The following is a 15591-nucleotide window of genomic DNA, read 5'->3' on the forward strand; positions in this document are numbered from 1 at the left end:
GGAGCGCAGGGCCAGGGTCAGGGTTCGGGGCAAGGGAGGAGTTATCCGCCACACAAGGAGGGTGAGATCAAATTCCTGTCTCTTAGGAACAGGGGCACTCCACAACTCCCCCGTTTTTAAACTGATCAGTGCATGCTGAATAACTTATAATAAGGGGACTCTCGGGAATGTGACTTACCAGTTTACAAAACCAAAATGAATATTACTCAGCTAAATTAACAAGGAATAGAAAAGCATGTGAGACTTAATCTCAAAGGATAAAGTAACAGAAATGATGGTACTTGATTAAATGAATGTTATTACTTAATGAGTTCACAGCTCCATCTCCTCTGGCTTTCGATCTCCTCACCAGGAGGGGTTGCAGTTCTTTGAGCTCCTCTTCACGAGGGGCGCAGTCCGTAGTGTTGGGTCTGGGCTTTGGTGCCGGCGCTGTGGCTGTTGTTATCTGGAGTGACGGTGACTGCGAAGCGAGGGGAGCGGCGAGGGCCCCGGCGTAGGGCTCGGAGCGGGGCCAGCGCCGGGGGCCGGTGGCAAGGCCGGCTGACTCCTGCACGGGCGAGCAGCCCCGCCAGGCGGGCCCGGGGCAGGGCCAGCTGCAGCCGCGGCAGGAAGGGGCGAGGGAGGTAGGGGGCAAGGGGAGGTTCAGGAGCAGAAGAGAAGGAATTGGTGGGAAAAAGGGGAATCCTAAACAGCGTGGTAAGCGCCATTTTTAGAAGGAGGGCCCGGGACGGCGCGGCCGTCACCATTCCGGGTAGGGAACGGGGGATATGGAAAGAGACAGGGGAGAAGGAGGACACAGGACGGCGAGAGGACGGCAGCGCTCCCGCGTCACTTCTGGACGGATTCCGTCCCTTGTTCTGCCTTTGGGGAAAGGGGGATAGGGTGGCAGAGAAGGACACGGAGAGACGGCAGCAACTCCGTGCCGTCCTGGCAGTTTTCACTCCTTAGGAACAAAGGGTAAGGAAAGATATGGGCAGCTTCACAGAAGCTGGAAACGTGGGGGTTCACAGGAGGGGGCAGCACAGACCCGGGGCATCGACGCGCTGCATGCAGTCGCCCATAACTGTCCATAAGTACCCTCCAGGGCGTTACCGTCCATAAGCTGCAGCAGACGTGTCGGGAAAGTTGACAAGAGTCCCTGGAATGCTCCTTTTTGCAGGCAGGCTGGCCGCTTGTAGCTCTTAAAAACCGCCTCCCATGAGAAAAAGAAACTTAAACCGTTCATAAGCGTTTCGCTGAGGGATGTGTCGCCGCAGGCCCCCAGCCGGGGAATAATTAGCATTGACCCCATGATTGCAGAAGGCTGATCCATTGCTTTATGCTGTATTATACTGTATCATATCATACTATACTATACCTCTTAAGAAGCTCGTAACCCTTACAGCCACTCTGATACAGCTTTGACCTAACTGGTCAATCAATCCAAACACCATCCAGTGTCAAGTTAAGATATCACCCTTTGGTAAACAAATCTCCATAACACATTCCACATGTGCACAACAGCAGGTGCAGCAAGTGGAGATAAGAGTTGTTTCCCATTCTTTTCTCTGAGCTTCTCACAGCCTTCCCCAGGAAAATGCCTGGGAAAGTTGTGCCTGTTGTTCTCTGTGGCCAGAGAGCTGCTGCCACAGTTTCCCCTTTTGTGTTGAAAGAAAAAAGGCGGTGTTTGTAATCCTCTGCAGGGCCCTTTGCAGGAAGGAGAACAAACACAGCTCAAGGGTTCCCTTAGCAATTTGCTGGGTGTCAATCAGAACCTCAATCAGATGCTGATGTAGAATGGTCAGGGAGATTCTTTACCTGTAGAATATCTACTTCTATCATATCATTGATACAAGGTTTACAATATTAGAAAACCAAACAAGAATGCAAGGAGTGATCATTGTTTCAAAGTCCAAGCAGCTGATTCCCAGGAGAAGGCCCATTAGCTGGAGATGTTGATCTTTGACATCCCTGAATGTCCTTCTTGGTCCTGAAACAGAGAACTGCTGAATCCTGAAACAGAACAGCTGAATCCTGACAGAGAGAACAGCTGAAGAAGGTTACTAACAACAATTAGAAATCAATCAGATGATGCACATAATCAATAACACCTGTGACATTATATAATTATCAGGCACTATAGCACTGACCGTCCTCCCAGAGTCTGCAACAGCTGATAGACCTCAGCTCAGCAGAGTTGGAAATCACTCCTGGATCATGATTTCCAAACTCCCTTTGAGAGCAGGCTCAGCTGTCATATGTATGTGTGGCCAAATTGCCAAGCCAAAATTACTTGAATCCTTTGGATGCAGAAAACATCTGGGCTGATTGTCAGTCATCCCCATCCGGGTAGGGTAAGGACATGGCCACAGCCCAAGCTCTAACTGGAGGGTTTTCAGGATTACCTTTTCCCTGTAAAACTGTGATCAAATTCAGAGGCACTGAGAAAATCTCTGGAATGCCATGGCCACAGCCTTTAATTCAACCACTTGGGCCGAGGCTGGCTCGTGGCCTTCCAGCAAGTTGAGCTGTCAGTGAAGACGGTAGCTCTTTCCCCCTCTGTTCTTTCTTTTCCTTCAGAAGGCCAGCAGCGCCGGCGGGCCGTAGGACCCAGCCCCGGTGGGTGGGGTGGGGGACCCGGCCCCGGCGGGCAGGCCAAGATTCATCCCGCCGCTGCTGAGCCCAGATTCATCCGGCTCCTTCCCTTCCCCCAGCTTTGCACTGGTGTCATTTGGGGCCCCTGGATCTGGGGTTCCCGGGCCAGCCCATGCCTGTCCCCAGACGGGCGATTCACTCCAGCCTTCTCCTTCACTGCCCGCCCCCACCAAGCGGCCAACGTCTCAGCAATTCCCCCGGCGATTCTCCCTTGCTCCGCTCCTCCCGGGCATGGCCCTTGCCACGGCCTCTCGGGACCCCCGCTCCTCCCGCCCCGCGAATGACGGCGGAACACACGCGGTGCCCCAAGGCCCGGCAGGGAAGGTGCTGCTTCCAGGGGAACGTTGATCTTCAGATCTCGCAGCACGGCCAGGCCGGCGCCCAGCTGCGAGGGCGCGCCCTGCTGAGGGACAGGCTGCCGGTGCTCGCTGCTGTCGCTGTCTGTGTGTCCTGGCGACCCGAGGGAAACAGCGAGGATCGGACCAGCTGGGAGCAGCGAGGAGGGCTGGGGATCTTCTCCAGCGCCACAGCTCGTGTTCCGGATGGGAGCCGGGCCGGCTGGAGGCGGCGGAGCCGGCGAGGGGGCGTCCCCGGCCGGCGCTGCGGGCACCGCTGCCGATGAACCGGCTGCCAGCTGCGGTGCAGGGGCTGGGTGTGCTCTCCGTGGCGGGGCTGCCGGCTGCGGTGCAGGGGCTGGATGTGCTCTCCGTGGCGGGGCTGCCGGCTGCGGTGCAGGGGCTGGGTGTGCTCTCCGTGGCGGGGCTGCCGGCTGCGGTGCATGGGCTGGGTGTGCTCTCCGTGGCGGGGCTGCCGGCTGCGGTGCATGGGCTGGGTGTGCTCTCCGTGGCGGGGCTGCCGGCTGCGGTGTAGGGGCTGGGTGTGCTCTCCGTGGCGGGGCTGCCGGCTGCGGTGCAGGGGCTGGATGTGCTCTCCGTGGCGGGGCTGCCGGCTGCGGTGCAGGGGCTGGGTGTGCTCTCCGTGGCGGGGCTGCCGGCCCCTGTCATGGAACCGGCCGCCTCCCTTGTCGGTGGCGGAGGCGGCTCCGCTCCCTCCTGCGGCGCAGGGGGCAGAACCCAGCGGCGGGGCCGATCCACACGCCGCTCGGGGGGGAGGAGGAGGACGAGGAGGGGCGATGCTCCTTCGTGCGCTGGCGAAGGCGAAGGGGCAGGAGCGACCGCGGCTCCGGTCGGAGCAATTGCTGACCGTGGAAGCGCAGCCGCTGAAGGCTTCGGTCCCTCCTGCGCACGCCCCGGGAAGCCCGGAGAGAGCTGCTCTGGGTGCGCTGTGGGCAATGCCCGCTCCCCCCACAGTGCGGGGGAAGGAACCAGCGGCGGCTGTCCGGGAAAGGATCGGTCCCCGGCTGGCCGTGGCGGAGAGGCCGATGGCCGCCCTCCCAGGGGGAGGCGCTCCTCCAAGTTCAATTGGGACGTGCCCACCGAGGAGGATTCACTGTCCCATGGGGTCCAGCCCCTTAGTGCTCTGGAAAGCAGTGACCAGACCCGAGTAATCGAGGTACACTCGCATCTCCCCTCCCGAGTCCCTCCCAGAGACAGAGACCCGGTGAGTCCCAGGCCCACGGATCCAGTGAGATTTCCACATCCACGGGGAAACCATGAATTTCTGTTTTGGTTGCCCAGATTTTCTTCGGTTTTTTTTGTTGCTTATTTTCCCTTGTTGTGCCTCAGCTGTCCTGCAGGCAGTAGAGTGAACCTTGCCAACAAAGTTGTTGTGTTTTGTTGCTTAATATTGTTATAGATAAGTAATGTAATAGTTGGCTCTCACAGTTAAGAGATAGATATTCTATAGCTGTATAATAATGTCATTGTAATATGTCATTCCATAGTCCCCGTTCCCTCCCCCCTTGTAATAGCCTTAGTAGCCAGGACATTTAGAGGAGGCTGGCTTGGTACCAGGAGGTGCGGCATAACAACACCTGGCCTCCAGTCGAGATGTAAGAAGTCATCTCCCCCAATGGACGGCAGAGAAAGAGTTGACTGACAAAACTTCAGGAGGGGCTAAGGATATAAAATGCAGAGCATCCATTTTGCACATGAGCCACGTGGCTGGTGGTCACAGGGTGGGGCTCCGAGCACTGTAATTTTTCTTATTTAGTCCTTTGTTGTAGTTTCTGTTAAAGTTTGATAATTTTTTTAAGAAGCGAGCAGTCGTTTCTCACAATATTAAATCTGACTTTGGCTCATGCCCCTTGCCACTGATTTTTAAGCAATCTCAAACCCTCTCATTCATGACAACACCACAATGTCCCGCATCACCGAGGGCCCTGACACGTGCCCGTGTCACAAAGGGCCACACCCGGCACCCAACAACAGAGGGACAGACTGGAACGGGCACCGGGCAGCCCCGGACTTGTGGCCTTGTAGCCCCTGCGGTGGCCAGAGGCCTGGGAGGCTTTGGCCACGGTGCCAGGGGACAGCCCCAGCCCCGCCCTGCAGAGCCCTGGGGCTGCAGCCCGGGCTGTTCGGGGCAGGAGGAATTGGCCGGCCGGACGTGCCGGGGCCTTGTGGGCAGTGGCTCCGTGTCCCGCGGGAGGCCGGGGCCGAGGGGCGTCCCTCAGGGCTCTGCCCGGGCCCCGGGGCTCGTCACTGCCTCGGTCAGTGACACCCAGGGGCACCGAGCGCAGCCTCGGCGCCTTTGCAGGGCACGGGGAGCTGAGCGGGGCAGGGGCACCACGGAAACACCGAGCGCCTGCCCGGGGCACAGCCGGGGGAAAGCCGGCCTGGAAAGCCCGGAGAGGCTGCTCAGAGCTGGCCCAGGGACTTGGGCACCTGGGAGACAGAGCCCGGCTCTGAGCTGGCACTGAGCCTGAGAATACCTGAGAAATGACAGCGTGTTCTTCTAGACACCTTCATTATTCTGTATTTATTCTGTAACGTGACTTTTATGAGGGAACATTGTCAATGTTCATTTTACTTTATTTGTTAATCCTTTAGAAAGAATTCCATTGCTTTTTGCTATGTGTGAGGAGGGATGGGCTGGGGAACAGTGGCTAATGGAGTTTTTTATTCAATATATTTTCAAATCTGAGATGTGCCAAGTCCAGACTTTGACTCCAATGGCAGTGTCTGGTTCTGACTGCTCTGCTTTTCACTGTGACATCTCAGTTCTTTCCAATCCAGCAGTCAAAAACAGTCTTGAAACACTGAAAAGCTGAGAGTCAGGTTAAAGCACTGGAGGGTTTGCTCTGTCCGTACATTCCACATCTCCCCTGGTGTCCGTTCAGCCTCTGCACTCCTGGCCTGGTGCACATTGCTGTATCCAGAGTTCAGCACATGCTTTTATAGATCGATAGATACCTGTGATTATTGTGTGTACAATTGTCTCGGAGTGAGTTACCGTGACGGTACATTCCATGATCCTCTGCTTTGTGCCCAAAGAATGGTGATTGTGTCTTTAAACCCCGGGAGCCGGGACGGCACGGGAGAGGCTCCTTGTTCGCTGCGCGGGCGCTTTGAAGCCTCGCTGCTCGGGTTTTCCACGGCTCTCTCTGTGCGCTGTGGTTTTCTGTCTGTCTGAAAAGCTTTGTTGGGCCGGGCGAACGAAGGATTCTTTCCCTTCCCTTGGCTCGGAGGGGCTGCAGCGGCGAGCCTCGGAGTGCCTGGAGGCGAACCGAGCAGCTGCTTTGTCGGAGCCCGGGGACCCCGCGCGGGTAGGATCTGTGCCCATCTGTGCAGGCAGGCAGAGCTTGGGGTGAGGGGCAGAGGGAATCAGCCCAATTCCTGCCCCAGGCAAGAAGAGCCAGGTCCATTGTCCCCACTTTGCCCCAGCAGTGTTAATTTGCATTTCTAAAGCTCCTCTGCTGGCTGCCTGGAATGCAGCTTCTCTTCCAGAGCAGCCTTCAGCAGCCTCACATGTGCCCCCCCACAACCTGCTGCTTTTTTTATTTTTTCCTTCAAATCATCTATTTACTGTTTATGAGTGAAAGGGTCACCTGTAAATCTTTCCTTGTTTTGCAAAATGCAGCCTTAAGGTGAACGTCGAAAAATCCAGAACAAAATTTTGGTATCTCTCACACAAACATACACAAGAAAATTCCGTGGCAATTAATATTTTCTACTTCTCTTCGGAGTAAAAACTCATTCTCACATCCCTGACCCAAACCTAACCGGCAATATTGAAGTGGGATTGCTGCAACAAATACTCTACTGCTATAAATTTTGCACTGAAAGTGCAGGAAAAAGAAAAACTCCACCAATATGTTTAGTGTTAGGGTCAAGGCATTCCTTGATTCTGGCCAGGATGTGCAGCAGAAATCATTCCATCCCCACATAGCCCAGGTGTGCAGAGAAAATCGTTCCATGACACGTGGGTTTAACTGGATTTTTCCCATACTTGATACAGTCTGAACCAATCTAAATCCATTGGTTTAATGTTCTGTAGTTTCAAGTTGTGCAGTTTTTAGTATTTGGGTTCCTTTTGGACCCGGATTTCTTGGCTTCTGCTGTTCATCAGGTCGGAACTGCTGGATTTCCTTCTCAGCCTTTTCCAGAGCAGGTGTCTCCAGCTCTGCCGGGGGGCAGTGTCTGGGGTAGGTGTTGGTTGCTGTTTGCTGCTGGGCGTTATCTTTGTGGGAATCTTTTGGGCCATTCCCAGAGTGTTGAGATGTTAAACTCATCTCCACTGAGTGGTGGAACATCCCTTAGAAAAACCTTTACCATTTCTTTCCCCGAGGCCAAGGCAAACCAAGGCTGAGTAGAGAAATAAAATGTTAAAAATGTTCAAGTCTATGACCTGGTGTATTTTCCATCAGTGCAATCCCAGGCAGCGCAGTGTGTGAGTGTGGCTGAGACCCAGAGTGGAATTGTGCCGTTGTCTTCGCCAGCAGCTGTGGCAGTGCAGGCCCAGAAAGCACTGAAGCTGCAGCAGTGGCAGCAAGGATTGGCCCCGGTGGCTGGAGATGCCAAAGGAGGGTGCCCAGGCAGAGGATTTGAGCAGAGGATGTGTGGGCAGGCCCAGGGGCTTGCCCCGCTGTGGAGCCCTGGCTGCTGCTGCGCTGCCTTCAGTGCAGGCTCCGTGGGGGCCTCCCATGCTCCTGCTGCAGGCGGGAAGTGCAAATCTCCGGGGCTTCAGAGCCCTGGAGCCCAGGCTGAGGGGTCCCCCCGTGCTCAGCTGTGCTGGGGGCTGTTTCTGGCCTCAGGGACACTTGGCATGGGCCACGCCACTTGGCCACCAGTGGTGCTGCTTTGCCCTCCTTAGGCAGGGCCCGATGTCCTGCTTGGATGTTGGGAACAGCAAAGTGCCAAGGCAGGCTCTGTGCCAGCCCAGCTTCCTGTGGGAGAGATTTCACAAGAGACAGGACTCTGGCCACAGACTGCTTTAAATGTCCATCCCTTATCCCCACCCTGCACTGGGTGGAGAATTACCAGGGTAAGGAATTCCCAAGATCAATTGAGAGGGAGAGAATTGAATATCTGCCCTGGGTCTGGCTCTTCTTCTTGCCAAAGCCAACGGCAAAAGCCGTACCCATGGCATCTTGGTTTACAGCCCTGACTCCTTCTCAGGGGCTGTTTGGGTGGGCTCTCCCCTGCCCAGGAGGGCAATGCCTCTGCCAGGTGCTTGTGGCCGACCCCGTCCCCTGGGTGCCGGGGCCCCCTTGGGCCCTGGGGTTGATCCCAGAGGGGCTGTAGGAACTGTGCCATGGCCTTTGCCTTCAGCTTGGCCTTTTGCTCATCCCTTCTTGCATTCAGCTGCTGTGCCTTTGTGCCCAAGTGCTCCAGGGCCTTCTTCTGCCACTCCTGCAGCCGCGCTCACTGCCTGTGGGTGCTCATCCTCTGAGAGCTGCTGAGCTTTCTGCAAAATCTTTCCTTTCTCCAGAAACCCAAACCAGATGCTTAATAGAAAACCCTGATCCTTCCATGTACAGTCTGCATTTCCCAGATGTGTCTTTGTTTTCCTCCTTGTGCTCAGGGTCCCCTCCCCAGCCCGTATCCCAGAGCCGGTCCCTGTCCTGCCGCAGTGTCCAAAGGCGGCCCCCCCGGCGGGCAGGGCCGGCAGCTCCACGGGGCCGGGCAGCGGCCAGGGCGTCCCGCAGGCTCCTGGGGGCCGGGGGCCACTGCCGGCCCTGCCCGGGGCTGGTGGGGTCAGGCAGCGCCCGGCGCTGAGCCCCCGGCTGCCCCACAGCCCCGGCCCGGCCCCGCAGCTCCCCACAGGCCCCCAGCCCGTGCTCCCGGTCCCGCACCTCTGCGCCCGGTGCTGCCGCTGCCCACCACAGAGAAACCCCCTGACATCCTGACCTCCTTCTTTTCCTCTCCTGGAAACCCGGGATGGAAAGGATCTGGATCAGCTGGCAAATTCTGAGCATAGAACAGTGCTCAAAGACATCCCAGTCCTCTGTATTTTTCTCTTCCTTCTTTTTTCCATCATCCTTTTTCTTACCACATAGATTCCTCCTGCTGCTTCTTGCCTTCACCATATTGCTGCACACTGCCCTTGACCCGATCCCTTCCCAGCACACCAACACCATCCATCCCCTGTTGTCCAAATCCCTTCCCCTCTTCCATTATTGCTCCCCTGGTTGTCCATGTCCTTAATTACCTCTGGGGGAATGTGCAAACTACCTCAACATTCTCCCAAGGGACCCTTCAGAGACATTTTGGGATCATCATCCCTTTGGCCAGGACCGCTCCCTGGCTTTCCCTTTTCTCCCCTCCCTGGGTGCCCTGCCATGTTCACTCCCCGAAGATCCCAGTGCACTCACTGCTGAGATTTTCAGTGCTCTCTCCCTGCTGACTCTTCACAGACCCCCCTGATGTGTCCCTCGTCTGTCTCCTGGTCACTCCCGGGTCCCCAATCGATCCCCGGTGCCGCCGCCAGCCAAGGGAGCCGATCACCCAAAGTGGGTGAGGCACCTTCAGCTGCACTCCCTGCCCGCCGCCCCGGACGGTGGAAGGAATTCCGGATGAGCCCCAGCGTGTGCGGGAAAATTGACATCAGCAGAGGTTTCTGTCCACAAAGCAGATAGCGGAGTCCTGTAAAAGTAATTTCATTTCTAGAAATGGGAGAGGCCATGGCACATTCCCTATGGGATCTCTGCAGTTGTTGGAGGACACAGCCTCCTTTTCATCCCAATTCTCCTGGCCACATCTCCCTCTCCCTTTCCCCACTGGCTGAAGTACTTGAGAGGTGCAGACTTCCCAATCCACCTGCTACATTCCCCCTTCATATGCACCCCACTATTGTATAGCAGACGATATTCCTGGCTCTGTTAAGTCTTTGTTGTTCTTCGGGAAGTTCATGAATTGAGCAGGACCTTGGCTGAGCAGCAGTCTGTGTCATCAATTGATAACGTTTCCTGAAACCGATGGCTTCTCCTGTCACTTCCTTATGTGCAGGTGCCTGGCCGTATCTCGGAGCAGATTCACAGCATCTGTTTGTAAAGACACTTTCCTCTTGTTCCTTTCATGGGGGTCCCCCGTTTGCGGGACATCCCCCCTGGAGCAGGGTGTCCCCTCTTTGCTGCAGCCCCAGCCCTCAGGCAGAGCTCAGCCAATCAGAGCGCAGGGCGCTGATGACTCACCAGTTGCCAGGCAGACTCGCAGCTCCCAGCGTTCCCCACCTGGAGCCCACCTGCGCCCCCCCCTCGGCCCCATCGCCCCCGCGAGGGGAATTTGGGGAGGTGGGAGTGGGGCAGCGCCAAGGCCGGGCCCCCCCGCGCTGTCCTGGCGGGAGCGGCTGCAGTGGGGACCGAGTGCGGGCGGAAGCGGCCGAGAGCCCAGCGCTGCCCCAGCCCGACCTGCCCCAGCTCCATCCCTGCCCCTGCGCTGGGATGCTGTGGATTTAGGGGGAAGAGGGAGCCGGCAGTGGGTGCTGGGCCTGGGGGCAGGAGGAGAAGGGAAGGAGAAGCAGGGTTGAGGAACAAAATGGTCAAACGATGGACATGGCAGGAGAAGGTGGGATTGTGCAGGAGAAGGAGGAATAGCAGGAGGAAGAGGAGTGTGAGGAAGAGCAGAGTCACAGGAGGAGGAGCAGAAACAGGGAGCAGCACAAGGTTCCACCCCTCCCTGTGTCTGCAGCCTCCCCCCAGCCCCAGGAGCGCTGCTCCCCCCACATGCAGCAGGTGACTGTGGAGGGGGATCCAGGATTTTCACGGGGTGAATCTTGGTGTTTCTGAGCTTGCTTGGGCTAAATGTTGGTGCTTTGGTTTTATGTGGCAGCTGAATCTTTATCTTTTGCAGGAGGTTTTTGCTCACTTTGATGTTTGGGGTGTTTTTGATCAGTGTCTTGAATTTTGCAGGATTTCTGGGCTGAATCTTGGTGTTTTGGAGATTCTTACATAGAAAAACTTACCAATGATTTGCTGAGACGAACTTTGGCAAGGAGGAACCTCCAGTCCAAGGTGCTCTCCTCTTGTTTTTTCCCCAAACCAGGATTTTTCATTCCAGGTTGTGGCTGGATGGAGGAGGAGGAAAAGCTCCAGAGATCCTGCAGGAGGAGGGGCTGCAAACCCAGCCCAGGGAGCTGTGGGGAGGAAAGAGCCCCCCCTGAGCCAGGAAGACAACCAGAGATCCAGCCGGAGCACGGAACTGGTGGAGAAGCCTCATGGCAGGGAGAGAGCCTCACAAGTGCTTGGAATGTGGGCAGGGCTTCAGCCGGAGCTCCAAGCTGATCCGGCACCAGAGGATCCACACTGGGGAAAGGCCCTATGAGTGTGGGGAGTGTGGGAAGGGGTTCAGACACAGCTCCACCCTGATCCATCACCAGGTGATCCACACTGGGGAACGACCTTATGAGTGCTTGGAATGTGGGAAGAGCTTTGGGTGGAGCTTCGAACTGAGAAGACACCAACGCATCCACAGCGGGGAGAGGCCCTACGAGTGTGGGGAGTGTGGGAAGAGCTTCATGCACAGCTACCACCTGATCCAGCACCAGGTGATCCACACTGGGGAACGGCCCTACACCTGCTTGGAATGTGGGAAGAGCTTTGGGCGGAGCTCCAAACTGAGAAGACACCAGCGCATCCACACTGGGGAGAGGCCCTACGAGTGTCCCCAGTGTGGGAAGAGGTTTCACACCAGCTCCAATCTCCTCCTACATGAGCGGATTCACACAGAGGAGAGGCCCTTCGCTGCCCTGACTGCGGGAAGGGCTTCAGGCGAAACTCCCACCTCACTGTGCACCGGCGCATCCACAGCGGGGAGAGGCCCTACGAGTGTGGGGGAGTGTGGAAGAGCTTCTCCAGGAGCTCTTACTTGACCCAACACCAACGGAGGCAACACTAAGGGGAAGCCCTGGGAGTGCCCCGAGTGAAGGAAGAGCTTGGAGTGAGGGGAGGGCTTTGTGGGCTGCTCCAGCTCCATCCCCCATGGGAGGATCCAGGCTGGATGATCCCCAGTGACCCCCGTTGGGCAGAGCCCTGGTGCCCCCGAATGGGGAATAAAACAGAGAGGAAAACAATGGAGCTGATAAAGGGGCCGAGATCTGAGGCCTGACTGAGCAGAAACTGTGGGAGACACAGACACAGTTTAAGTCTCCCTGGGCAAGAAGTGACCAAGCAACCTGTTGTGAGACTTTGTGATAAGATAATGTTCCCAGGTGCCGTGATGTCATGAAGAATGTGTAACCAATGGGAAATTGTTAGCAAACATCGAGCCCTATCTGAGCACCACACAAGTAAAACCCTGTATAAACACCTGGTACCCTCAATGAAATTGGCTTCTGGTCTAAACTCAGCTGTCCCCGTCTCTCCATCGTGGATAAGCCCTGTTGTGGGTGATCCCCGTTGGGTGGGGGGAAGGTGTTGGAGGGATTTCTTTCCCTTCTGCTTGTGCTGCTGTGTTTGGTTGGTAATAAATTCCCTCCGTGTGCCCAGGCTGGGTCTGTTGTCCCCGTGCCGGTGCTCGGGGCGGGATCTCTGCCGTTGCTTCTCTCCAGTCCCGGGCCTCTCCTCAGCCAATGAGAGAACGCGATGGACAAGAGTCAGCCAATCAGAGCGAGCGGGGCTGATGACTCACCAGTTGCCGGGCAGACCCGCAGCACCCAGTGTTCCCCACCTGGACCCCACCCTCCCTGCCCAGTCCCGGCCCCCGCGTGGGGTCCCCCCAAGTCCCTCCCCACTGCCCCCCATAACCTGGGCTGGGTTTAACTGGGAAGCTTTACTGGGAACACTGGGAGCAGGCAGGCAGTGGCAGAGAGCAGGGCTGGGGGGACACACGACCCCCCCAAAATCAGCGTGGGGATGGAGCGGGGGGTCCGGGGAGGGGATGCGGCTGGTGGCGGCTCAGGAGCTCTGTGTGCAGAGAAAAGGGGGGTGACACCGGGCTGGAGCCCCGGGGAAGGAGCACACAAGCTCCTAGAAGCTGAGCCCCAGCGCCAGGAAGACGAAGCCCAACTCTGAGCTCCCGATCCCTGACAGCATCTTGCTGCAGGCGGCATCCAGTGGCATCTCTGGGGGGTCTGCAGGGGTAAGGACCCCCAAAACCTCTCAGAGACACCCCAAGCCCCTCCAAGTACCCTCCCAATCGCCCCCATCCCACCCAGGACCCCCTGAAACCTCCCCCCGGTCCCTTCCCGGCCTCCCCAGGACCCACCAAAGCCTCGCCCATCCTTCTCAGGATCCCACCACACCCTTCCTGTTTCCCTGCACTGCCCCAGGACCCACAAACCCTGTCCCAGTCCCTTCCCAGCCTCACCAGGACTTGTCCTGACCCCTCCATATCTCTTCCCAGCACAACCAACCTCATCCCAACCTCTGCTTTTCCATCCCCAATCTCCTTCCAGCTCCTCTAGACTCACTCCAATCCTTCCCAGTCACACCCAGCGCCCCCAAACTCCCTCCTAGTGTCCACCAGGACCCCCAGAATCCCAGCCTGCCCTCCCCAGCATCCTTGAAACCACTTCTCAGCCCTTCCACTCCCCCAAGCCCCTCTCCCAGGTGAAACCAGGCTGTCTCCAACTCCCTCCCAGTTGCTCCCAGCACATCCCAGTGGCTCTCCCAGCGCCCCCAATTCCTCCCCCCGTGCCCCAGTGCCAGCTCAGGGGGTGCTCCAGGCTGATGTGCTCCACCTGCCAGCTGCAGGTGAGCCCGCGCAAGGGGGGTGTTTCCAACAGCACCAGGAGCTGGTAGGTCCAGTCCTTGTTGGAGACCATGTCGGTGGCCACCACAGAGAGCTCCTGCTGGCCCTGGAACCACCTCAGCTGGGTGTGGGCAGGGTAGAAATCCATCACGGAGCAGCCCCGGCTGGGAGATCGAGGGCACCAGCGAGATGGATATGCTGGGGGGCACTGGGAGAGAGCGGGGACAGACTGGGATCAGCTGGGGGGAACTGGGAGAGAGAGGGGAGGGATGGGGTGGCCTTGGGAGGGATTGGGAATGGACTGGGAAGGACTAGGAATAGACTGGGAAGGACTGGGGCAGCACTCAGCGAGATGGGAGGGGATGGGGGGCACTGGGAGGGAGGATGGAGGTCTAGGAGTGAACTGGGAATGGACTGGGAAGGACTGGGGCGGCACTGGGAGGAACTGGGAACGAAGCGCGCGGCACTGGGAGGCCGAGTCCAGTGCGGGGCACTCGGCGCTGCGGGTCTGCCTGGCAACTGATGAGTCATCAGAGACACGCGCTCTGATTGGCTGAGAGGCGGCAGCACCACGCTAGGCTGAGATGGACAGCCGGGAGGCACTGGGAGAGACTGGGATGGACTGGGAGAGCCACGGGGGTCAGTGGCAGGGACACAAGGTCTCGGGGATGGGCACAATGAGGGCTGAGGGCTCTGGGCCGATTCCAGGGAGGTTTTGAGGGGCTCCAGGGTCATTGCCAGGGCAGGGCCCGAGGGGACACGCTCTGCCCCGCGCTCACCTCGGCGCTCCGTGAGGAACGGGCTGAGATACTCGTGGTTGTACCGGCACAGCCAGTCCGCCGCAGCCCTTTTTTGCTCCATAACGTCTGGGTCGCTGTTCCAATACCTGGCTGCTGTCTCCCCATAGGGGGTGAACCCCAAAAAGTGCCCCACGTCGCAGTCGAACATCGCGTACTGCTCCCGATTGTAGATGAACCTGCTCAGGTACCTCACCTTCTCCGTGCCGTTCATGAAGTGACACTCGGACTTTCCCACGTACGGGAACACCCCTGTGTGTGCAGGACACAGGTCCGGGGGTGCCCCCCCAGCAGCCCCAGAGCTCCGGGATCCACCCCGGATCCCCACTCCACACCCTCTGTGCCCCAAGGCCGCCATGGATCCCTCCTGCCCGAGGTGCCACTTCCTCTTTTCCACCCTTCCCCCATTTGCCCTTCCACATCCTCTCCCCTCCGACTTTCAGCCTCTACCCAACTCACTTTTGGGGTCCCATTCCACCCCTTTCCCACCCTTTTCTATCAATCCCTAGCCCCCCTTCCCGCTCAGTTTTGGGGTCCTAACCTCCCCTTTTCCCCACTTTCCCACCCTCTCCCGACCCTTCCTCACCTGCCCCTAATCCTCAGCCCCTCCCGCTCTTCCTTTCGGGGTCCCCTCCTCCTCCTCCCCCTGCAATTTCGGGCTCCCACCGCCCCCTTTTCCCCATTCTCCCCCCTGTCCCACCGCCTCCCGGCCCCCCCCCCGCTCTCCCGAGAGCTCCGCGCCCGCAGCCGGGGGGGCTCCCAGCACCACCAGTGCCACCAGTACGGCCCCAGCTGCCGCCACTCGCCCCATGGCCAGCGCCGCCCAGGGAGCACCAGCCCCAGAGCGGCCGCGCTGCGCTGGCAGCACCAGTCCGGAGCAGCGCGGGCTCAGCAGCGCCGCGCGCTCTCATTGGCTCCGAGCACTTTTGGGCACCGATTGCCGAGGCTCTGCCACACAACCGATGACTCCTCAACTCCTCGCGCTCCCATTGGCTGCAGCGCGTTTTGGCTGCGTTTGGATTGGCTGAGCGGTTCCGGGACGCTGCAGCCCCGGCTGGGGCTTTTCCAGGCACGGGGAGCCTTGGGGCGCTGCGCAGCTGGGAGCTCAGCTGTGCCCAGAAATGTGTGCC

General features: G+C 58.2%; 2 protein-coding genes across 2 annotated transcripts in view; both read right to left on the reverse strand.

The window, feature by feature from the left end:
- The window catches only part of LOC137464150 (class II histocompatibility antigen, B-L beta chain-like), a 124739-nt gene that overhangs the window by 56982 nt on the left and 52166 nt on the right, over nt 1-15591 (reverse strand).
- LOC137464178 (class II histocompatibility antigen, B-L beta chain-like) lies at nt 12941-15348 on the reverse strand. The gene is given in 5 exon segments (XM_068175497.1): nt 12941-13035; nt 13611-13822; nt 13824-13872; nt 14444-14716; nt 15191-15348. Coding segments are annotated over 5 exon segments (711 nt in total). The 5' UTR covers nt 15273-15348.

Source organism: Anomalospiza imberbis, chromosome 37, assembly GCF_031753505.1.
Source record: "Anomalospiza imberbis isolate Cuckoo-Finch-1a 21T00152 chromosome 37, ASM3175350v1, whole genome shotgun sequence".
Taxonomy (NCBI): domain Eukaryota; kingdom Metazoa; phylum Chordata; class Aves; order Passeriformes; family Viduidae; genus Anomalospiza; species Anomalospiza imberbis.